The sequence below is a fragment of the Lynx canadensis genome, chromosome F2, assembly GCF_007474595.2.
Source record: "Lynx canadensis isolate LIC74 chromosome F2, mLynCan4.pri.v2, whole genome shotgun sequence".
In the NCBI taxonomy this organism is placed as follows: domain Eukaryota; kingdom Metazoa; phylum Chordata; class Mammalia; order Carnivora; family Felidae; genus Lynx; species Lynx canadensis.
In genome coordinates this window covers 74,774,041-74,798,543 of record NC_044320.2, presented here as the reverse complement: position 1 = coordinate 74,798,543, position 24,503 = coordinate 74,774,041, and the positions used below count along the sequence as shown (strand labels likewise).

The following is a 24,503-nucleotide window of genomic DNA, read 5'->3' as shown; positions in this document are numbered from 1 at the left end:
AGCCTGGTACATGTGCTTTGCCCAGGGCATAGTTAACTCAGTTATTTGTTTGGATGACAGTAGCTCCAAGGAGCTCAAGGTTTATGAAGCAGAACAAGAAAGACATAAAATATTACCCACTGTTGTTGGAAGAGCACCCTATTTTTGAGGCATTTTCCTTCTCAGAAACGTTTTAAACTCTTCCAAATAAGACCTAGCAGGGATCTTCTACGCCGCTTGGTATAACAAACCTACCTATTTTCTTAGATGGCTAATTCTGTTTAGAGCTGAAACCCTAAGCATCTGAATAGTGATCTGCAAATAAAATACCACTATTAGAAGCGTAACGTCACCAAGGTTGATATTTTACCCAATGAAATGACCTCAGACAATAACAAATTAGAAAAACACATAAAAAATATTTTCTCAGATTTAGTCAGAAAATAAGGTTAGAAATACAAAGAAAGTGAATTCATATTTGAGGTGTAGTTTATAATAACATACACTGGTCACATGAATATTTCTTTTTAAGGTTATAATAGATCTTATTCAGCTATATAAAGAACCAACTCTCATAAGCTGCAAATTTAGAACAAATTCAATTTCAAAGTAAAGGAGCTAATTTCTCTTCTTTGGAATGGAACAGTTACAGAAATTATACTTAGGCAATACAAAAAGCTTAAGAAAGATAACATTACCCTTAAATAAAACTGTATTTTCATTTCATTGGCTAAAGTTGATTTAAAAAAAAAAAACCCTATTATTCTCATCCTTTTAGGGTATGGTGGATAGGGATATGGGCACTATGTAATTCCAGCTTTGAGACAATTCAAGAAAATAAAATCAAATTACTGAGAAAATGTAGCAGACTAAAATTCAACTGGTGTTATTTTTAACCTGAGTGTCTGAACTACCTTAAGTTTCCAGGTTCCGTTTCTTAAAATTCTTCTGATCAAGAACGATTCAATCAACTTTTTACTAACATATTTTAGTGAACAAAACTGATGAAAACATTTTCTCAGCTTGCCTTTTAGCCAAAGGAGCTAAGTCCCTCATTCTCCGACTGATTTCTAGTTTAACAGTCTCCAAAAATATATCTCAAAATGAAAGGCTCTACTGCCTAACTATTGATCAAAAAGACAGAAATTAAAAAACAACAAAAAAACTGATGGCAGCCCTTTAACTGTAGCATTTCATCTGAGAATTCATAGTCCCATATTCAGAAACTTTTTAGAAGCTAGGATATCATAAAGAATCAACAGGCACATGTACAGTTTCGATATTGGCTTGAGACAATAATTCAAGTATTTGTTAACTGAAAGTCTAACACGAGTCTCTCATTCTCAAAAAAGGTAGAGTTCAAGACTGTGCAAGGACAGATTATCATTCACAATCTGCAGAGGATTCGGTCGCCCTTTAGGAGAAGATGCCTCCTCTACCCTCAAAATACCTTCTCATGCTAAAGGAAACTTGGACACGGGAACATAACACTATAGTAAGTCTAGATTCTCCTTCAGAAAATCAATTGCTACTTCATAATAGGAAAGAAAATTTTCCTTTAACTGTCAGCAGACACTCAAAAACATTCCAGAAATTAAGAACTTTGTTGAATGTTCTTATCTTTACCTTGTGAAAAGCTTTTTAAATGTTATTAAGTCTGTAGGAAATGATTTAAATTGCCCTAAAAAAAAGTCTACAAAGTACCTGGTTCTTAGCCTACGTTTTAAAAATCTATTTCATTAACCTAACAGAAAGCTTTAAAATTTCTGATGAAGAATGGAGAAAATAATTTTCAGTATTTTCTAAGGTTTTTCAGAACACTTCACTTAGGTACACACTTAAAACAATCTTTTAACATTTTTTAAAAATAGCAAGAAAATCATTTTTCCTTACTTGAATTTAAAGAATTGAAAAAAACCACTACAAACTATTCTTAGAATTTAATTTAGTTTGATTCAAATCTAAGAAGACACAGAGGAAAGGCTTTGGAGGAAACTATTTTTAAAAGGTTATCATAAAGTCATCAATTTGTTTTAAAAACACTCTCTTATAGATTCCCCCAATTACCTCTCTCTTTTGGGGGGGTATATTTATTATTTTTGCTCTGTAATTATTCTTTATTCACACAAGTCAATTTTTAAATTTACCATGATTTTTATTTTATTCTGAAATTCTCATCTACTTACTTCTTTCCCAACAATTTTGGGCATTTTAGTCCATTCTTATGTTCCTGTTATACACTTTCACTACTTAAACTCTTATTTTTAAAAGGCACCTAAAAGACTTTCTAGCACCTTTACAGTTCTAGGTTTTGTGGGTTTTTAGATTAGGAAAAAAATTTCACTTAAAAAAAAAAAAACTGCAAGGAAACATTTCAAGCAAATTGCTTATCCTATTAACCTAGGACATAATTGCCTAAAGTCACTCATTTTACATAGGCACACACATTTCTTAGGTAGTCATCTCCAATTCCCAACGCACACTGTGGTTAGTTTTAACGCCATGATCCTGCAGTAACTCTGTTTACAAGACATCCAGGGACTTTTAAACACTAACAATTTTAATGCACACCACCTCCCTTTTTGAAGATGAGAAATTATTTGTTTTACAAAAATGGATTTCTGGTTTCTGATAAGCATTACAAATTTTTAAAACAAGCAAAAGCCTTGACACCCTAATGACCACAAACAGCAATACACACACAAAACAAAAATACCAAACATACAGAAAACAAAAATGCCAAAGCACCCTCGGTGGTGCCCCACAGTCCTGTCCTTGCCCCCACCACTGTGGAGAGGGGAGGCAGGGGCAGGTGTACCTACTGAGGAGAATGCACACCCCTGGACAGCAGGCCAAGCGAGTTAAAAGCAAAAATCAAATTATGTCTGTGTCATAACTTCTAGGAGGCTTTTGTACTTCATATAGTTCTTGTAACATCAAATGTGAACATCTACACACCAATGTTTTCATAAAATATTATGATCTAAACATTTTCATTTAATTTCTCAAATTATGCTTGGAAATGAAAGCTGCTAATGAAATAGAAAAGCTGTCCTGTTACAAACGAAAAGTGGTAATACAGTGGATGTCAGGTTCAGGCATTTCAAAAAATTTGGGCACTGAAATAAACGCAAGAAGTAAAAATTAGTTACCTCCAAAGTGGTCTTATCGTAAAATGGAAAAGAATTCCCACACACGAATTCTAAAATCATAGTTCACTTTGCAGTTTATCAATCCAATGTACCCTGCCCTCACATTTAACTTATTTGTAAATACTTTTCCAAGCCTACCTAAACACTAACTAATTGGTTAAATATGCTGCCTGCATTAATTCCTGTTAAAATTAGAGAAATTAAAAGTCCACTTTTGTTTTTTTGCAGTGGCTGATACATATTCCAAGTATTTGATGTTTCAGAAAAGGTGCTTATCAGGTTCTTAAAACATTTAAAACATGGCTCAAGGGACAATTTATAACCCTTTTACCTTTAACATATTCACTATCTTGGATTTTGTTGTACACATTCAGTTGTTTTTCCTTCTTCTGAAACTCTTCCCTTACTCAAATAACTAAAGAATCTACGATATTATCAATACAAAGAGAAAAAATTTATATTTATTTCCTATACATTTGGAAACACACAAAAAAAGAAAAAGTAATCCAGGCAGTGTAAGTAAACTCATTCAGTGAAACTTTTTTCTTGGGTTTGTGTGTGTGTGTGGATGAATGTGTGTGTAACAGGTAATTTTTTATATATTTTAATTTTCCAAAAAACAGGATTCTAAATAAAGAATATTAAAACATTCCTAGAAGGAACCAATATTTTGATTACACAGTTCAAGAGGCAAATGATTATTGAAACAAAACTTAAAAGACAGCTAGCTATAGATATATGTTTCAGATATTTGGCTTTTCAAATGTCAAAGACAGGAGCATTACATTTCATTTAGCAAACAACAATTTCATCCTCAGAAAGGAAAATTTCCAGAATACCAATCAAAATGTATACAATTGTGTTAAAAATGAGGAAAAAATTCCCACTTTCGTAGGGTATTAAAACACAAAGAGTATCCTTAAAACTTTTTAAACTATTTTGATAAAAGCAAATTCACTATTTAGCTGTAAGACATCTGTTTACTAAAATATTTTGGTTATAATAAATATACAGATACAGAATTTTGTCAGTATTAGCCCATATTTATAAATTATCTTCCACAGTGCTAAATTCCTTATAGAATTTCAAATAGCAGAATTAGGCATATAAATTTCAAATAAGAATCTCAAACTAGGAGGTTTCTCTAATGCTAACTGAAATAAAGAGTTTGAGTATGCAATATCCTTAGATTATTTCTGTAAATTTGTATAATTTAGTAGTAGCTTCAGAAAAAGTATGTTCAACAGGTAGTGTATCTAAGACATTTAAAAAGCTCAATACAACCAATTCAAATTAGATATTATGCTGTGTCCTATCCAAATAAGACTCTCTAAGGAATTACAGATTTTTATACTTTGTACACTCTCAGTGCATTTTCTAATTCAGTTAAGTAGCTAGCCGTGTAAAACCCACACACGAAGAAAGTTTTATACCACCCTTTGTGGGAAAGGGGAAAAAAAAATCACAATACCAGCACTTTTATTTAGGTTGACAACTCACCAATCATAACTTGAAGTGTCTAAACAAACTGAATAACTCAATAGTCTAATGCAAGTGGCAGAAATACTTTTCCTTCACTTTTACAGAAACTGAATTTAATGATATTACTATCTAGTTTATCAAAGTGGCAAGCATTCAAGATGTAAAGGTCTCATTTATTTTAAACACATAGCCTAACCCTGACTACTTATAGTTAATGGAACTGTCTCCAGCCAAAATACAATGAAAATGTAAAATGTATTTCAAAGGTTCTATAAATATTAATGGCTTTCTGAAACCCCTGGACAAATGATTATTTTGGGGAAGGGGAAATTACTCTTTCCCATTGATAGTTTAATCACTTTCCAATCAGTTTTGATTTTACAGTGGTTCTTGGGAATAATTTTTAATGAGTTCTTAGAAAGTTATAATTGCTTCCAAAATCAGAAACCACAAGATGATGTACTCAAACACTACACCGATGTAATGCTGTTAGGGAGGTATTTACAGAAACGTGCAGATAGGGGCTCAGCTGTGAACACACGTTAACATACAATGGGCTTCAAAACAATAATCTGTTTGTACAGTATGGAAGGAAAAAATATTCTGTGTAAGAAGTCTAAAAATCCAGCTCTAATTTTAATCCATTGCTATAACTCATAAAAAAACAAAAGAAAATAGGCATTTATTTCAGAACTCCATATACCTGTGGAAAACAGAGCCCAAGTAAATTCTCTCCGAGAGTAACCTTAATCTCAAATAGAGCACAGCTGACAATGGGCACATTTTAATTTTTGAAAATACTGTGAACATGCAAACCATTAGAGTCAATAGTAGTTCATGATCAGTAAACATTTCCTGGCAAATAACACAAATAAATTCAACTGAAAAGATGCAGACTGACAGGTCTCAGGATTTTAAAACCTTTTAATTTCAAAGTAGCAGAGTTCCAGCACATGTATAGGATGGGCTTTAAAAATGGGTCTACGTAAACTTTTCCATGGTGTTGGTGGATGTGCTTTTTTTTTCCCTTAAAGAAATGCCTACTGCTTACAGTGTAAAAGAATCTCCACCACTCTGTCTGCAGTTTTCAACCAGAAGTCCTCAATGTACCTTAAGCCAAATTGAATATTAGGTATTTTACAGCTTTTACAAAATGGCTGTAAAATCACATTATGGGCATACACAGCTCTTTGATCTTGCTGCACAGAATTCATAACTGTTCAATAATGCTATACCATTACACCACACACCTTAAACTATTTCCATTTTTCCACAAATCCTTCCAAAACCAGCTTCCAAAGCAAAGAAATGTAACATGAAAAGTTCCTGGGAGGCTTGTTACACAAAAGAACAGCTTGGATACAAACTAATCTACACAATGTCCATCTTCTGGTGAGCCTGTTTATCCCTCCTTTCCCTCCATCACTCCTAAAGGTGGCTGCACTCGAGTAGTGGAAAGAGAAGGCTCTTCCCTCACCACACCCTCCCAGCACCTCTGCTTTTGGTCCTCAGACAGGGATTCTGTGTAGGTGATGAAAATCACAAGAAAAGAGAAGCTGTCCCTTTAAAATGCCCTGCTCTGTCCCATATCCCACGTGGAACCAACATCAGCAGCACTTTCCCATTAACTTCAATGTGATGCAAGAGGCACCATCCTTTTATATACGTAAAACCAGAAAACTTCAGTTTAATATTCTTTACTAAGGATGAACAGGTGAAGCAAACGGGTCAGGAAGGGAGAAACCAAGCAACTCCCCACCCCTCCCCAAAAGGTGCTCCAGTCTTGCACTCCAGTCTCTCTGTGCAACATCACCTCTCTACCCCTCCTCTGTAGAGCCCAGATTAAAGAAAGGAGGGAGCCACTAACAAAACCTGAAACATAAATGCGACGAAAATGCAATCTAAAGCCGGAAAGGTTTATTCTTCCAATCACACGTATTAACTCTATTAAGAAAATGGCATCACTTTTTTTTTCCACCAAAAAAAACCACCCACCCCGCAAAGATCATTAAAAGAGAGTTATAAAATAGCAAATATAGTGTTTATCTTATCTCAGATCAGTCCACATTACCAATAAGTTTAGCAGTTTCTGCACTACCACCTCCCCCCTCCCTCCCCCTCCTTCTCTTGCATCGGATTTTCACGTTTTCTCATTGTCGGTTGAGTTATAAAAGGCTTTTGCCCTTCGAAAGTTTTAAAAAATAAATAAATATTAACTCCTTGGTCCCTGCAAAGTCAAAATGGACTTCAGGGGAAAGGCGGTTCATACTTTTACCTTTAGCGAGAAAAGGGGGAGCATCCCGGATTTTTAGGGATTTTTTGCGATTTTTAAAAAATTTTTATTTGGTTATATGCCTGAGTTCTCCCTCCATTTTGGTTGTTTATGATACTGACAACAAGCTGTCCCTGCTCTGTGCAGATCTCCTGCTTTCATTTAGCACCCCCTCCCCCTACCCCCCCCTCGCAGCCACACATCCAGGGCTCACACCTCCCCGCAGACCCCGCACCCCGACCCCGACTCGCCCACCTGAGGAAAGGGCAAAAACAAATTCATTTCTCCAAAAAAGAAAAACCTCTTTTGAAAAAGGGGCAAAGTTACCCCAAGTCACTCAAAGTGCCCCCCAAATATTGCCGACTGCGGGTTTCCGCCAGGCCCTTTGGGAAGCGACCTTCCCCCGGGATGTTTTGGTGGAAAATGCGGAGAGTTTACTCTCAAAACTGAATTTATATTAATTTTTCCCTTATTTTTCGGGTCTCTAATGTCTTCCGCTCTCGCTGCTGCCGCTGCCGCTGTCACAATATTCACAGCACCAGAGAGGAGGAGGAGGAGGAGGAGGAAAACTTTTCAAACTTTCCAGACCCTGAATAAAGGGTTTTTTTTTTTTTCCCACCGACCTCACCTTTGGGTCTCCAGCCGCATCGCCCCCTGCCCTGTCAGAAGCGACTTCGGGAGTCCTCACACCCCCGCTTAATTATTTTATTTTATTTTTTATTATTATTTTTCTCTCTGGGGTCCTGAGCAGGGGCTGAGAGTAGCACAAACTTTTCCTCCTCCTGCCGCCGCCGCTGCTCCTCTGCCCCCTCGGCTAGTCCCATAATTTAAATAACCCTGATATTTCTCCCGCTAAACGCCTCTCCGCCGCCCCGGACCCCGGGAGAACTCACCGCGGGGCTTTAACATCCTCCCTCCGGCCCGTCCGCCGCCTTTACACCGCCCGCGGAATTTCTAATAATTTTTTTCTCATATTTCGGGCTGGACGCGGCGGGCCTGGAAATTGTTTCCTTACGCCTCTTTCCAGCAGCCATTGTAGTGTATGCGCTGCCCCTGCAGCCCAACTTGCAGCTGCCGCTGCCGCCGCCGCCGCCGCCGCCGCCGACGTCGCGCCCACCGCCGCCTCCCCCGGCTAGCTCGGCCGCCACCCCCGCCTCCCGCCGGCCCGCCCCCGGTCCCCGCCCGCCGCTGTGCCCGCCCCCCGCGCGCGCTCCGCCCCGGGGCCGGCCACTAGGCGCCGCCGCCGCCAGGGACGGGCCCGCCGATTGGGCGGCGGTGCCGCCTGTCAAGCCGAAGTGTTAAGAGGCGGGCCTCGGCCCGGGGGGCGCGGCGGGGCGGGGGAAAGGGGCGGCACCGCGGGCTCCGCCCCGCCCACTCCTCCCGCCTGGGCCCTCCTCCCGCCGGCTGGGGGCGGGGCGAGACCCGCCCGCCCCCGCCCGGCAGGGCCCGGCTCGGCTGTCAGTCTGGCGGCGGCGCGCGTCGATTGGGCCGGCGGCCGCCGGGGAGCGGGGGCAGCACGTTGGGATGCGCGCTACTTAAGGTCCAGCTGCGTGAGCCATTGACGTGTTTGGAGCTGGAGACGGCCTGGGCGCTGGCGAAGCGGCGGCCCGAGGTGAGTGGTCCCCCGCCCCTCCTTCCGCGGCGGCTGCAGGGATGCAAGAAGAGAGGGGTGCACCTGGGCCACCGCGGGGCCCGAATCCACTCCTTCGGTGTGAAGCCCCTACCACCAGGCCTTGCCTCAGCGCGGGCCCCTTCCTGTCCCTCTTTCTCCCCACGATTCGGGTTTATCCGGGCTGGGGACGAGGAAGGTGACCCTCGGCCTGCCTGGGCACCCCTAGCTCTTTCTTCACTCTGTTTCTCGGCCTTTGGGGCGTCATTGCCTACCCCCACCTCCAATTTCCTGCCTTTTCCTTTCCCCCTGCCCCACTCGGCTCCATCCAAGGTCAAAGCAAGGTGTGTTCACCTGTGCCCGTCGTCCACCGTTAAACCGACAGGCAGCATCGCGGAAGGCAGCGAGGCCGCGACTCGCAGCCAGTTTCTCCATTCGACTTCCCCGCTCCGCCCCGCTATGCCATGCTGACTTCCTGACCCTGCCTTTCTGCACCCAGCAGTGGGTTAAGGGCTTTGGGCTCTGGCATAACGTGTTTTAGCTTCCTGCTAGTTGCATCTGCGTTGTATCAGACCCACAGACCTTTCCTGGGCTCTGACCAGCATGTGGGCATGGACGTGTTCCCTATCGTTCCCTTTCCCTTGCCTTTCAAAGCTAGTTGGAGAGTGGGGATGTGAACTGGGTGGGAAATCAAGACATATATATATATATATATATATATTTTTTTTTTTTTTTTTTTTTTTTTACAGTTTGCCTTTTGGAGAGATTTTTAGAGTTATTCCTCAAATGTGCTGTGCTTTTGTGACCCCTCCCTCAAATCTTTGGTTTTCTTTCTGTCTGTCCTCTGCAAGAAGAACTTGCTTTGTAATATTTGCTTCGTGCCTTCAGAAAGTAAGCAGATAAGCCCTCTCTAGCGGAACACTCGATCTTCCCTTTAGCCCTTTTCCTCACTGTAAATTGACATTTCCTCTTCATTTCCAGTGATACTTGAGGATTCATGCAAAGAAAGTGACATTTAGAAATCCAAACTTACTTTGACTTGTATTTAGAATCCGGAAGAGAAAGGAAATGAAATGTGAATAACTTCATGCTGCAAACCTGATTTTGTGTATATGTGATGTTACCCAGGTGTTATTTTTATCAAAGAATTCTTGATTGGTGATGATTTTAAAATGCAGTGAAAGTGCAGTTTCATGTAAGGCATGCAACCTGAATTTTGCCCCAAGCTGATCGTTGTTGAGATGATATATAAGGAGTATGAACAGCTAAGCAGAGTTCTGTATTCTCACGTCATAGGATGGATGTTAAAAAAAAAAGAAGGATGTGAGTTTATTTAGTATCATTATCTCTTCATAAGAAGTCAAGCCTGCAAAAGAATCATATTCAGGAAAGGAAGAAGCTTCTAGATACAATTGAACAGCATCTTGAAATTCCTTTTTACCTCGATGTTTCTGTTAGTTAAGGTATATTCATGTATTGTTTTTAAGTTTATTTTGAGAGAGAGAGAGAACGCGTGTGAACAGGGGAGGGGCAGAGAGAGAGGGAGAGAGAACGTCCCAAGCCGGCTTTGCACCATCAGCATGGAGGCCAGTGCGGGGCTCAGTCTCACGAACCTGTGAGATCAAGACCTGAGCCGAAATCAAGAGTCAGATGCTTAACCGGCTGAGCCACGCAGGCACCCCTAAGTATATTCATGTATTGATCAATGAAAATCATAAAATGAAATAATTTCTTAGAGGATTCCTAAAATCTAAAGGATCCTGGAATAACTAAACTCTTTTCCACCCTTCTTTGTAAAGATTAATCTCCTTTAGCCTGGACATCCTGGTCTCTGAACTAGGTAACCCTTGACTGCAAATGCCTCCATTTTTTAGGAACTTACGGGGTTTGATTGATTTTCCTGAGTGTCCCTTATTTCTTTTAACGTGACAGATATTTTTTTTGATGATGTCGTCCAGAGCCAGAAAAGTAGAAACCCTTTCATACAAAATTTCTGACCTTTGGTCAAACTGACTGATGGCGGTTCTTTGCTGGGCGGTGTTTTGTATGTCATATTGCATCGTTGCTTGTTTCTCCTTAAATCTTTAGGTGGAAGATGATTAAGCTAGAGCAGGATTCAAGAGCAGGTTAACTCAGCTTCTTAAACTTAGTGCAGAACATTTAAAAATATTTGTGGGTGGTTCATCAATAGAATATCGATGTATTAAAACAAAAAAAGCCACTTTGAAATAATTAACAGTGTGTTGACTGTTGTTGGTTTTTGTTCAACAGTTTCTCTTTTAGTTCCTTTCTGTGACATGTCTTCGAAGATGATAGACATACCAATTTGGGTTGAACTCCATTAGAGAGAGCAGTTGTCCCAGAGGATAGTTGACATGCCTATTATGGAAGCACTCTGTGACTTGATGGAATCATCATCGGTTGGCTGTTAGGGAACTGTGATCAATCTTTAATCGATAAAGACTTGTGCAGAGCTGTATGTGTAAGGCTTGAGTCGGAAGATTAATGAACCACGGTAACATTCTATGACTTCCTTTAAACCAAGGGAAGTATCCGTTAAATAGAAGACGCCCCTGGAAGTAAAGCTTTAGTTTTTCTTTTTTAACTTTTCGAAATATCAGCTGAGCCGTCACTTTGTTCTTTTGGTATGTTGGCCAACCTTGGTGCCGGTTAGAGTACATACTCTGAGTTTAGTTAACAAATGTTTTTGCTAAAGTTGGGTTGTCTTAATGACTCCACACTCATTTTATATGCTGATCGATGTACAATAAGGAAGTAATTGTTAGAATGCACGCTGTATTCTCAGGTTTTGTTAGGACATTTCACAGCTTCACCTTTGGAAATAAAGATAAACCAAAACTGAATTATAGCTGAACTGTCCTCTTGGGCATTATGATCAACTTGCAGCGGGCGAATTTAGATATGGCCCTTGTGCTGAGGCACCATGGCAGTGCAAAGGAAAAACACGTCCAAATGTTTATTCTCAGAATACAGAGGCCATATGAAGTTCCTTACTCGATAATCAATATGCCAAAATTAATTTTTCAAGTACTCGTGGGTCTAATGAGATGTATTGATTTATTTTTCTCTCATTTGCCATGTAACTCTTTTCTCCAACGTCTGCCTGCAGTCAGAAACCTGTTAGGATGCCTATGGTAGGACGGCGGCTGAGAGATCCAGACATAAACCCTTGCTTGTCGGTAAGGTGGTTTGCTTTTAATTTTCATGAGGTTAAGTTGGAAAAACAGGCTTGTTCTGCTTTTGTGGGTATCTGTTTTCTGCGGTTCTTGAATAAAGTTAATTTCAATACAAAAAAGATTCCTGGCCAGCGTATCCTTATTTCACTAGAACATTTTTAGGTGTTCATAATTTAGCTGACAAAGATTCACCTCTTCTGAGTTTACCGTTGCTTGTATAACGTGCAAGCATTTAGTTGTCGCTGAAACTCCAGACAGGCATAGGTTAACAGCAAGGAAAATCTTTGGTCCAGAAATGGAAAGTTGCAAACTATGTTTTTAAACTGCCACTGAAATTTATGTTTTAATAGCAATAATTTCATCATGTCCTTGAGACAGCCTGGCTGAGAATAAGGGCCTATAATAGAATGTGCCCATTTAAAGCCTAAAGATTTCCACAAAGGTTATCATATAAGCAAAACGTTTTGTTGTAATAATAAGGTTTTATTGGCATGTATGTGGTGTGACCAGCAATACTGACTTGTGGCTTTGTTACCCTGGGATAACGCAGTCTCCTATGACTGGTGCTATTCCCTGATCCTATATACATTTTTCAAATATACACACTCGTTAAATATTTGGCGTAGAAATTTAGCTTTGCTTCGTGTATCAGATCTGTTTTCAGCAGCTTTATTCAGTCTGTCTAGATAGACTGTGTTTCTTAGAGCTGTGCAGCAAATTACCTACCCCTTTAGTTAACGCTTTCCTTTCGATGACCTCTCAGAATCCTACTTTTCACTTTGAAGTTTGTTATCCAATCTACTTCCGGTTTAGACAGCTTAATTTTAATTCCCAAATGACTGCTACTCTCCTTTGAACTCACAGCCCTGTGTTGCTCACGTAGGTTTTGAAGTGATATTAATGATATCTATTAAAACGGCATACATAATAGTATATGTACTTGCGTAATGCAGTGAGTGATAGCCAAAAATACATCGAGATGAGTGGTGGTAATTTAAGTTGCCTTGATGTAGACCAGTTATTAGCAACTTACTTGGGCTCTCGAAACCAGCTTAACATCAAACAGCCAAGTCAAAGCTGGAAAACAGGACAGCTGCACTTAGAACTGGGAGACTGGGTTTTGACTCTATGCTGCGCAGTAGTGATTTCGAGCACATTGCACCTTGTCTTAGCTTCTTTGTTAAACACTCACTGGGGTAAATGATCTCAGTCAGTGCTCCGGCTCAAGTTCCTGTGATCAGATATTCAGAAAACTGACCCAGACTATGAAAAGGAAGATGTCTGCTCTGAGCAGAATGAGTCCTGGGATAGTCGGAAAGATAATTCAGTGTTTGTTCATGACGCGTTCGTTAAAATGAACAGAAAGGAACGAGTTCATGTTACCTGCTTTGGGGGGAAGGAGCCTCAGAAGTTTGGGATTTTTTTTTTTTTTTTAGATCCCATTCCACCCCCTAAATGATGTCTATCTTACATATTTAAGGAATCTGATGCTTCTACCAGATGTATGGATGAAAATAACTATGACAGGGAAAAGTGTTCCACTTACTTCCTGAAGTACAAAAACTGCCGGAAATTCTGGGTAAGCTGAGCTCGGTTAGCTTTGTGTTAAAACTCCTCTCTGAGGCGTGAAATTGAAGCCCAAACTTAGTCAGTACCCACAGTCTTTTCTTAGTGATGACTGGGGAAACTTAACTTTGGCTCTATCCTGTGTGCACCCTAACTGGCCACCTCCTCCTACTACTCCATCCAGGCAATAACAACGCAGTTCTGACTTAGGTGGGTCTTCCTATGCATGTAAGATCTGCAGCCCTAAAACAATAAGCTTGTTACAATTTCACTTTTCCTGGAGAGGAGCAGACTGGATAACTTGTTCTGTCGTAACACAGACTTCAGCTGCCACACCGTCCCCCGGGGTGAGCAGCCGTGGCTGGGACGATAGTGATACCCGCAGTGAGCACAGCCATAGTGAGTCGGGCACCACTGGCTCATCCTTTGAGGAGCTGGAGCTGGAAGGCGAGGGACCCCTGGGATTGCCAAGGCTGAGCCCCGAGGCTGAACCCCTAGGGACTGTCAAATGGCCCCGGAAACCTAGTACCCCCCGAGAAGGGTGAGGAGGTAACCCTAGGCTCACACCCTCCTGGGGTGCAATCGCTAAGGAACTGAACAGACTCTCCAGCCCTCTTCTTCCTTGACCTCTCTGGCCCAGGCTGGGGCCTGGGCCTCAGGGGGAACTGACTTCCACTAACCCTGGGCTCTAGCCGAGCCTTCTTACCACACCTGTGGCTTCCAGGGCCAAAGGAGCCAGGGACTGTATTCTGCACCCAGACCCCGGGGCTACCGCCCCTCTTACATCTTTTTTCAGAATCACATTGGAGCTTCCAGGACCAGAATAAAGCAAATGATTTTCTTGTTTCACCGGGGGGTGGGGTAAGGCTTTCATTTCTGCCTTCTCCTATCCCACCACCACCCATGGTAGTTAAAATGCCCCCCTTTTTCTTGAGACATCGGTATATGATTTCTTTTTCTCTGAGCCCTGGATCCAGCTACTTCTTTTCCCTCTTTTGAATTAACTGTTGGTTTCATTTAGCAATCACTTAGTAGGTCCTCTTGATGGACTGGATTCCTGTGCTCTCGTACTTAAACAGTATATTCCAGCCCAGTTACTGTCAATGGATTCCTATGAGAATAATCACTTCTATTTAATAGTTAATAGCTTGAAAATATTGTCCGAAGTATGAGAATTAGTTTTTTGGTTTTTCTTTACACTTGGTTTTTAGAATTTCCCTTATGAGGACGTAATAACCAATTCCTGGCAAATGATTAGCATTTAATATGTGTCTGATTTTGGTTTCTTCTTCTTCTCCTTCCTTTTTTTTTTTTTTTTTTTTAACCTACGTGCAGAATTCTGTCATGATCCAGAGAAGACAGAACGGAGTGCAGCCGTCTATGCCTACAGCAGCAGAAAGAGACGAGATCTTGGGGGCGATGGGAAAGATGCCCTACTGACTCTTTGCATTAAAATTGTTTATTTAACTTAGAAGCAGATGAATATTTTTAATAAACGGTGACTGTGACCTTTGAACACCTTTTGGGCCTTACGCAGACAGATCTCCAACTCTACAAGGGGAGACAAAGTTAAGTTAGCCCCGTGTCCTCTGTGTTTGCGCTCAGTGCCATGATGGTGGTCCGCCGCGGCTGGCTGTGCCGTGCCGCGGAGTTCGCGTTACTTCCTGAAGGTAAGGGAGCATTAGGAAAGGTGACATGAGGAGTCCCGCTTTTCTGCGGGTAACGGGCACAGAGGACAAGGAAAGACTTCGCGGCAGCGCAAGGAAGGTGGTGTTTCCAAGGATGGGAAATGACGTGCGCGGCAACGCGATGGGAGGAAAGCTCGAGCTGGATCTGGAGAGTGGTCTGTAGACTGTACCACCAAGAGTACGAGGTGGCGGTGGAGAGGCGGGCAGAAGCCCGGGAAGGTGAGTTCGGGGTGGCTGGGTGGCGGGCCTCAAATCTCCGGCTCAGTGCAAAGCAAGACCCCGACCCTCGCTTCACTCCCTTACCTCTGTTTAAATAAGGTTAGTATGTTGACTAGGTGGGGAAACAGGGGTGCGGGGGGGGTTGTCTTAGACAAATGGCAGGCCCAAGAACTGGTTTTCTTTTCTTTCCGTAAGGGGAGGCTTCAAGGATTCCGTGACTGAAATCCACACGTATTGGATAACCTTCTGAAGGGATAGTACTCTTGAAGCGCAGTCATGGGGAAAAGATGATTCTCTTCGAAGTGGGATTTCTCTTTGCAGGAAGAGATGGGTAGGAAGGACACAGGGGTTCATAGGTGAACGCACTGGGATGAGACTAGAGCCCCACTGCGTTTTCTGCCGTAAACACAACAGCATTCAGTATGGTGATGGGGGCAAGTCGTGTGGCAACTCTCATACCCACCAGCTATTTAAATCCAGTTTGTCTCATTTACAGAACAGTTTTGTAACATATATTATTTAATCATATTTAACGTATACAAAAAAAATCAATGAAAACAGCTTGTGTCCCTTCTCTTTATCTGGCGCTGGGTCAAGAGTATTATTTTAAAGGCTGCTGACCATAAACTATCCGTCTCATTGGTCTTTGTCCAAAACCCAGGTCAGATGTTTTTAAGCCATCTGACCCTGATTGTTAAATGTGATTCTGTTTGAATAAAAGATGGACTGTTTGAGAAATCCCTTGATTTGTATTGATTGCTCTAAAAACGATGGGTTGAAAAAGGACCTGACAAGACATTCATACATACTTGTGTGATCAGCATTTCAGTATTTTAAGCATGCTGTTTTAAGGGCTTGGAATGTTAATGTCCCCTCTTTAAATGTACATACCAACATCAACATTCATCCAGGAGCTGTTTGTCCTGGCCTCACTCTTTCTTTTCGTTTCTTCTTTAAATAGCAACTTTGTTGAGATACAGTTCATATACCGCAGAAGTCATCTGTTTAAAGTGGGACTCTGATGGTTTTCAGTCATCACCACAATTGGTAGTAAATCACTTCACCCCAGAAAGAACAACATTCTTCATTTCCTCCTCACACCTCCCTTTCTCCCCACCTTTCCGACACTTCGGCAACTGCCTTCTGCCTCTAGAATTGCCTATTCTGATCATTTATATAAATGGAGTCCTGCCGTGTGTGGTCTTTTGCGACTGGCCTCTTTCCCTTAGCCCAATGTCTTCGAGGCTCCTTCACGCAGCACGTATCAGCACCTCGTTCCTTTTTACTGCTGGATAACATTCCATGGTATGGATGTACCACGTTTTTTGTGATCCATTCATCAGTTGATGGGTATTTGGGTTGTCTCCGTTTTGGGGCTATGTTGAGTCCTGCTGTTTGTTGAACAGTGGAGTACAAGTCTTGGTGTGGGCATTCATTTCTTTTTGAATGTACACCTACCTTGGAGGTGAATGGCTAGGTCGTATGCTAACTGTGTTTAACCATCTGAAGAACTGACCAACTATCTTCCAAAGTGGTAGCACCATTTCACAATGTACGAGAGTTCCAGTTTCTCCACATCCTTGTTAACACTTATCTGCCTTTGGTTACAGTCATCCTAGCGCGTGTGAGCTGGTATCAGAGTGTGATTTGGGTTTGCGTTTCCCCGAAGGCTAGTGATGTGGAGCATCTTTTTATGTGCTTATTGGCCGGTCACGTATCTTGTTCGGAGAAATATTCATTTAGATCCTTTGCCTATTTTTAAGTTGGGTGGTGTATCTTTATTACTGAATTGTGAGAGTTCTTTATAGGTGCTAAATCCAAGTCCCTTATCAGATACGTGGTTTACACATGTTTTCTCTGATTCTGTGGGTTGTATTTTTACTTCATGATGTCCTTTGAAACAAAATTAAAAAAAAATTTTTTTCCTAATGTTTGTTTATTTTTGAGAGAGAGAGAGCAAGGAGGGGAGGGACAGAGAAAGAGGGAGACACAGAATGCGAAGCAGGCTCCAGGCTCCAAGCTGTTAGCACAGAGCCCGACGCGGGGCTCAGACTCACAAACCACCAGATCACAACCTGAGCTGTAGACGGCTGCTTCACGAACTGAGCCACCCAGGCGCTCCTGAAACCCAAAACTTTTAATTTTGATGAAGTCCAATTTAGTTTTTCTTTTGTTGCTTTTGGTGACATATCTAAGAAGGCGTTGCCTAACTCAAGGTCAAAGGAATTTGCATCTATGTTTCCTCTAGGAGTGTTATAGTTTTGCCTCCTATGTTTAGGTCTCTGATCCCTTTTGAGTTCATTTTTGTATGTGGTGTGAGGTAGGAGTCCACAACTTCATTGTTTTGCACGTCGCTGTCCAGGTCCCAGGACCTTTTATTGTAAAGGCTGTGCTTTCTCCTGTTGAATTGTCTTGGCACTCTTACTGCAAATCGATTGTGTATGTCAGTCTATTTCTGGACTTGGAATCCTGTGCCATTGACCTGTATGTCTGTCTTTAGCCACACTGTCTTGATGACTATAGCTGTGCAGGAATGGCATAGTTCTTTGAACGTGTATCTGAGCGTGTTCTATGAGGTACCATTGGTGACAAACTAATTGGGGACTTTTGACCAACAAATCCTTAACGTACGTAATCATAATATGGCTCCACTTAGGCAAGGTTGTTCGGTTCTAAGTTTGTCTTTAGTAATTCCCTAATCCCTTGTTTGCGTCTTTACACATACCCTGATAACTTCAGTATACTCTTCTTGGAACCAGATTGTGCAAGAACCTGTTGCACCACTTTGGAGGGGCAGAGTCCCAGGGGTTCATCACCCAAGTGTTACATTTGCCACTATTGTATTTCTCTTTCTCGAAGACACTACTCCAGGAGAAGCGAAGCTGATTAACCTGAGAAATCAATTGTATGGGGCTGTTTGTTGGTGTCTGGAGAAAATTTTCAAGTCAGACAAAGCTTTGATGTCAACTATCAACTAACAAAATATGTAGAAGGTGTTTTACTGTGTTCACATGCCTCTCACCCTTGGGGGGGGGCACATCTCATTGTAGATTATCCGTGTAATGGGTGAGCGTGGCACACTGTGTGTGTAGTATGTAAAAGAAATCCTCTTAAGAAGCACTTCCTACTTGAAAGCTCTTGGAGGATACAAGCAAGGTCATTCATGGTTATATATCCATAGTACCTGGTAAACTTCTAGTGTGTGTGAATGATCAACAGTTGTGCACCTGTTGGGGGGAGGGGTGGCTTTTGAAGTCGAACACATTGAAAAAACGTGCTCGGACGATGCAAATGGGTACGCGATATTCAAAGGTCCACACAATGCAAAAGGCATTACAGTGTAAATCTGCCCAGAAGCAGCCGGCGTCAAAAAGTTTTCAAGTTTTTTATTGCAGATACAGGCATATCTGCGTATGTGTTTGTTTTGCACAAAAGAAGCATCATAGGGCGGAAGCTGGAGGTACCTTGCTTTTTCCACTTAGTTGTATAGTTTGGAATAATTCTCCCCCAGTGATTATAGATCTGCTCCAGTTCTTTTTTCTTTTTTTCCATGTTTATTTATTTTTGAGAGAGAGACAGTGTACGAGCAGGGGAGGGGCAGAGAGAGAGGGAGACACAGCATCTGAAGCAGGTTCCAGGCTCCCAATGAGGGGCTCGAACTCACAAACTGAGATCATGACCTGAGCCGAAGTCGGATGCTTAACCGACTGAGCCACTCAGGCCCCTACTCCATTTCTTCCAATGGCTGCAGTTTTCCCTTGTGTAGTTACAGTGTCATTGAACCAGTCTCCCATTGATGGTTTTCTCTTAGAGACAGGGTTGCAACAAACATCTTTACATACGGCTCTTGGCTTGTTCTGTTCTAACTCTAGAATGCATTTCTAAGAAGAAGTATTTCTAGGTTAAAGGCTTCTGCATTTTAAATATTGTAGGTATTGACAAATCACCCTCCCTGGGGGAGCAGCCCAATTTCTACTCCCATGAACAAAGCCTGTGAGTGTTTCTTTCCTCACACCCTCAGTCCCACTGAGTGCTTTACAGCCCTTTCATCCTTACAATTGATGAGTGAAAAATGGAATGGAATGAGTGTATTTATTTCCTTTGCCCACTTTTTTTTTTTTTTTTTTTTTAGATATTTGGTGTGAATGATTTGGGGGCCTCTTGGGATAGTAAGGAATCTGCCTCTCTGTCATTTGTAACGTGTAAATTTATTTTTTAACTTAGAATTTCTATACCGTGTTTTACATTTTAATGTAATTAAATGGATCCATCTTTTTGTTTATGGTTTCTGATGCTCAATAAATATTAAATGAATCCAAGTACAAGTACTGCTATTACAGTTCAATTCTGCTCAACAAATATTTGCCTATAATGTACAAAGTGCTAGGGCTAAAGGGGGTGGAGGAACATGCATGAGTAAGTCAACCATCTGGCCCTCAAAGAACTTCACTGGGCTGTGCGGGAGAAGGAAAGGAGAACCACAGTAGGAATAAGAGGGTAAGTTCCTTAATAAACACACAGGGGCACGTGCATGTGGGGTATTCGGGGATTAGTCCTTACTGACTGAGGCCAGAGCATGTGAAGGGAAAAACGTAGACGGGTAGAGTAGGTACCCATGAGGGGCCTCGAAGGCCCTACTTGAGACTTTAAACCTTATTCTGTGCATAAAGGGAAGCTACAAACTGTGTTGAGTTGGAGAGGGTCAAATCCAGTTTGCGTTTAGAAGAATAATTCTGGAGGTGCGGAGACGGGGTCTTACAGTGATCCTGGATCACTGCAACCCCCCTCTCAACTGTTTTCCTCCGTAAATTCCTGCCTGACTCCCAGTTCCTTTTCCACACTGCAGCCAGGAGAGCCTTTCCAGAATGCAAAGACAGTAAGTCCCACTTCAATTTCCAAGTCCTGTCCATTGCCTCATGATAAATGTCCAGATTCCTTCCTTTGGTTTACAAGGTCCTCTGAGATCTGGGGACGTTTGTGAAGGGTGCTTGCAGGCTTGAGGAAGGTGGGAGCAAGTCTGCTTTTGGACATACAAGGCCAAGACTGTGTCCTCAAAGACCTTAGACTTCAGTGAGGGAGACAGGCAGGAAAAGGTCTGGCGGTATCCTTTCCGCTGTCACATTCTACATTGGCCGACCACGCCCCATTTTCTCAACCTGAACAGCCGTCCCTCGAGGGCTGCAGTTGAATGCTGCCTTCAGGTTCAGCTCGCATGTGTCGTCTCCAGTACCACCAGTCAGAATTAATGTCATCTCTTCATCCTCCTCCCATCTCTGCAGTGACACTCACCGCGTATTCCCCGGGGAGCTGCGTACACAATCCGATGTAAAATTAGGCAATTAAAGTTGCCCACACGTTCTATTAATGTCTCACCTTCTGTTTTTATTTTGCAGAATAAGAAAATGAGAACCGGCACTCGGTGTCAAATGCTTTATTCTGCAAAGGAGCTAAAAAGAGGTGGGCTTGGGGCACCACTGGCTGGCTCAGGTCATGATCTCGCGGTTTGTGGGTCCGAGCCCTGTGTCGGGCTCTGTGCTGACAGCTCAAGAGCCCGGAGCCGGCTTCCGATTCTGCGTCTCCCTCTCTCTCTGCCCCTCCCCTACTCACACTCTGTCTCTCTCTCTCTCTCTCTCTCTCAAAAATAAACATTAAAAAAGATTGAAAAAGAGGTGGGCTTGATCTGCCTTTCAGCTACAAGCACTGGACCGTTTTCATTAGCAGGTCTAATATCACCAGTGGCCTCTCACCTTCAGACCCCGCAAGGCTGCTGCCCGTCTTTCAGGGTGCTGGGCCTTTCGTCTGTCACCTGGGTGGAAGCTCTTGCACCCCGAAATGCAAAGTCTCGTATGCTTCTGGAAGGATGTAAAAGTGCATGAGAAAGTTGAATTGAATAAGCACCTGTTTTCCTCCAGGAAGACTTGTAAATTACATCTAAAAATCTGTCCGTCTACCAAAACTCCAGGGGCTCGATTTTTGTTTCTTTTATCATGACTTTTAGAGCTCTTAAATAAATGGGCTTGGGATCAACTCAGATTCCTCCACCAATACTGGTAGCTCTCCAGAGAAAGAAAAAGAAAGTAAGGGTCATTTCACAGCATCTCATTGGCAGGATTCGGGAAAGTGGGCCGATTTCAGGGAAGTGTAGGCAGGGGTGGGGGGAGGGCCTGACGAGGTTGATGAGGGGCTGAGAGAAAAGACAGGGTGATTCAAATGGGTGCAGGGTGCTGGCTATGGATGGCCAGTGAGCCCTGGAGAATAAAAAGATCAGTAATGATGAAAATAAAGTTTCTGATGCCGGAACTTAACCCCAAAAATCCTGCTTAATACACAGAGGTAAAACATGACATGATTGGAAATTGTATGCGTCTGGGATCAAAATATCTGGATTTGCATTCTGGCTCTGCCATTTACTGCCTGTGCAGTAAATAGCGTCAGCCTTTAGAGCCTTTCCTACTGTGAATATTAGATTTTTAAAAATGCCTTATCTTTAAAAAAATTTTTTTAAAAATTCTTTTAAAAAATTCTTTTTTAATGTTTTATTTATTTTTGAGACAGAGAGAGACAGAGCATGAGCAGGGGAGGGGCAGAGAGAGAGGGAGACACAGAATCCGAAGCAGGCTCCAGGCCTTGAGCTCTCAGCACACAGCCTGACATGGGGCTCGAATTCGTGAACTGTGAGATCATGACCTGAGCCGAAGTTGGGCCCTTAACCAACTGAGCAACCCAGGTGCCCCTAAACAAAATTTTTTTAATGTTTATTTTTGAGAGAGAGACAGAGACAGTACAACCAGGGGAGGGGCAGAGAGAGAGCGAGACAGAATCCGAAGCAGACTCCAGGCTCTGAGCTGTCAGCACAGAGCCTGATGCAGGGCTCGAACTCACGAAGCGTGAGATCATGACCTGAGCTGAAGTCGGACGCCCAACTCAGTTGACTGAGCCACCCAGACGCCCCAAAGTGCCCTATCTCATAGGTTGTTGTGAAACCCACGGAAAGTTCCACATGTGTTGTGAATGTAGATATTAATATTTGAAACACATTTATAAAAAATAGATCCACTTAACTTATTTGTAATAAGTGAAAGCCTAGATTATTCTTGGTCTACTCTGGGAAAGCTATAATTTCAATTACTCTAACCTTTTCACTCAATCCCCCCCACCCCCGGCAGGTCCCCCCTAAGATGCTCCCCAAACTCCATCTGTGCTAGAAGTGATTACAAAAAGCCAAATTGTTGTTTTATTTCTCTCCTTCACGTTTACAGTTCCACAATAAAATCTGGCCCAGAATGTTCTCTCCCCATATTTTTTCTCTCATTCATGCCCTAACACTACCCTAGATGCTTCATATACTCCTGAAGGCTGCAATAAGCAAGAACAAGAAAATTCGTTTCGGATGGACTGGAAATGTTTACTCAGTCACCCAGAAGAAAATATCATCCATCAGTCTTCAGGGCGTGACATGCACAAATAAAGCTGACTCTTGGCTAGATTGTCCCTCTACCCACGAACAGGAGCCCTCTCCTTTCCCTCCCTTCAAAAACTGTCCCCCCTTCCCTTTAGGGATCGCCTCTAGCTCTTGTGACAGCCCGAAGACTGCGTGTCAGCTCTATCCCGCACTCTGAGTCCCGGGATCACTCCAGCCTCACCAGCTCCCCCCTCTTCTACCTTCCCTGTGCCTTCTTGCTGCGAGCAGCTCCAGTTGACTGCCCACGATTATGTGTTGGTGCCTGTCGTTTCGTCCCTGCATCGTACACGTGGGTTGTGTCAATCACGTCCTGCGCCGAACTGCAGAAACAGAGACAGTTACGCTCCTCGCGAGCACAGCATCCTGCAATCTACAAGGTGTTGTCAGAAACACGGGCGGATCTAAACTGCCCCCCAACCCCGTGAAATCGGTGCTCTCCTTGGCTTGCAGGCACGAGACAGACCCTTGCCGCTTAAGAAAACTTGCCCCCATCCACCGCCCCCACCACCCACTCCATTTTCCCTGCGGTGGACTTGGCCTCCTCAGCGTCTTTCGTTTTCTTTGCGGCTCCTGACTGTGGCCATTATTCAGATTACTATTCATTTCGCCATTTAGCACTTGCTGAATGTGCACACAAATAAAAGGCTTCTGTAGGGGATGGAAAAGTGAGTGAGAAAATTTATACTCGAGGAGGAAATTTACAAATTAATCAGCATCACGGGCTGTATAGCGGATTCTCCGCGGAACCATTCATTGACTCTAAGGAGTCATTCAAAACGCTTGATTCCGTGCGCCCTGTCAGCCCTGTCTCCATTTTCTGCTCTCGAAGTAAGATGTGACATTAGTGAGAGATGACAGTGTTCTTTGTCGTGAAGTAGCAAGGGAGAGGGGCACGAAGGTCTGGGTGATCCGCAGAGTGGACATTTCTCCGGGATGAAAAGGCTGGGTTTGTCATTTTGTTGTACCAAAGACCTTCCTGACCCCTACATAGGCTCCTTAAAGACTTGGAGAACCGTGGATTGGGGCGGGGGGTGTTTTGAATTTATAGTTCATAGACTTGGCAACTAGAGTGTCATCTTGTCTCTCTGTGTCTTTCATTTCAGATGTGTATGTCGTCTTGTAGAACAGCATTCCAAACCCTTGACAGCTTCTGTATGTAATTCCCACTTTTGAAGAATGTCTTACACAACCTCAATGAACTACATTTCTTCACCTCTCAGGAAAACAAAACCAAACACTGACAACACAACAAAGCCCGGGCTGGTTAATTCTTCCGCAGTCCTGTTAACCATGGGGTCTACACCTCCGGGCCTTCACGGATCTTAGGACCCCTGGTATCTAGCACAAGGGTGTTTAGAGATAGTTATTAGGGTCACTTACCTCTACCTCTTTTTAAAAATCCTTTATTTATCATTTTGGTATGGGGGAGGGAAGACGTAAAAGGCTGCAGACAGAAGGTACAGTATGGGATGTGTGCAGCTGGTGGGTGAAGGTGTGGGCTTTGCTTTGTCCTGCCTAGATTTATGACCTTACTTCTTTCTAAATATCCTAAGCTCTCCGAAGCCGTAGGCTTTGGACAAATTGCTCAATGTAAAAGTATCTAGTTCTGCAACTCTAAAATACCAACTTCAGAGGGTGGTTGAATTGAAAAAGATGATACCTGTAAAAAGCTTAGGATAGCGACCAAGTCAGGAGGCACCAATAAATATTACTTATTTGTATTCTCTATTCCTACCTTTCGAAGAGAAGGAAAAGTAAGAAGGGAATTATGAAATCTTCATTCAAATAGCGGGCTTTAAAATTTGAGAATCAAGGACCTTATACTTTGTTTTTATTTGCTGGAACAGTAGATCAATACTATCTACTTTCGGGGCGCC

General features: G+C 42.6%; 2 protein-coding genes across 4 annotated transcripts in view; one reads left to right on the top strand and one right to left on the bottom strand.

The window, feature by feature from the left end:
- PLAG1 (PLAG1 zinc finger) overlaps positions 1–7,966 on the bottom strand; it is a 47,342-nt gene extending 39,376 nt beyond the window's left edge. For both annotated transcript variants that reach the window (XM_030304202.1, XM_030304206.1), the window contains exon 1: positions 7,779–7,966. The gene's annotated coding sequence lies outside the window, so the exon portion shown is untranslated. The remainder of the gene's footprint in view (positions 1–7,778) is intronic.
- Positions 7,967–8,389: 423 nt separating this feature from the next.
- On the top strand, positions 8,390–15,902 carry CHCHD7 (coiled-coil-helix-coiled-coil-helix domain containing 7). 2 transcript variants are annotated; one of them, XR_003966296.1, is made up of 5 exons: positions 8,390–8,497; positions 11,625–11,694; positions 13,172–13,270; positions 14,593–15,164; positions 15,360–15,902. XR_003966296.1 is itself a non-coding variant. In XM_030304183.1 (4 exons), the coding sequence occupies exons 2-4, from the start codon at positions 11,641–11,643 to the stop codon at positions 14,695–14,697; spliced, it is 258 nt and encodes an 85-aa protein (XP_030160043.1). In that variant the 5' UTR covers positions 8,390–8,497; positions 11,625–11,640; the 3' UTR covers positions 14,698–15,902. The 2 variants fall into 2 exon arrangements, 1 of the variants encoding a protein (XP_030160043.1); XM_030304183.1 differs by having other exon boundaries at positions 14,593–15,902.
- The last annotated feature ends 8,601 nt before the right edge of the window (positions 15,903–24,503 follow it).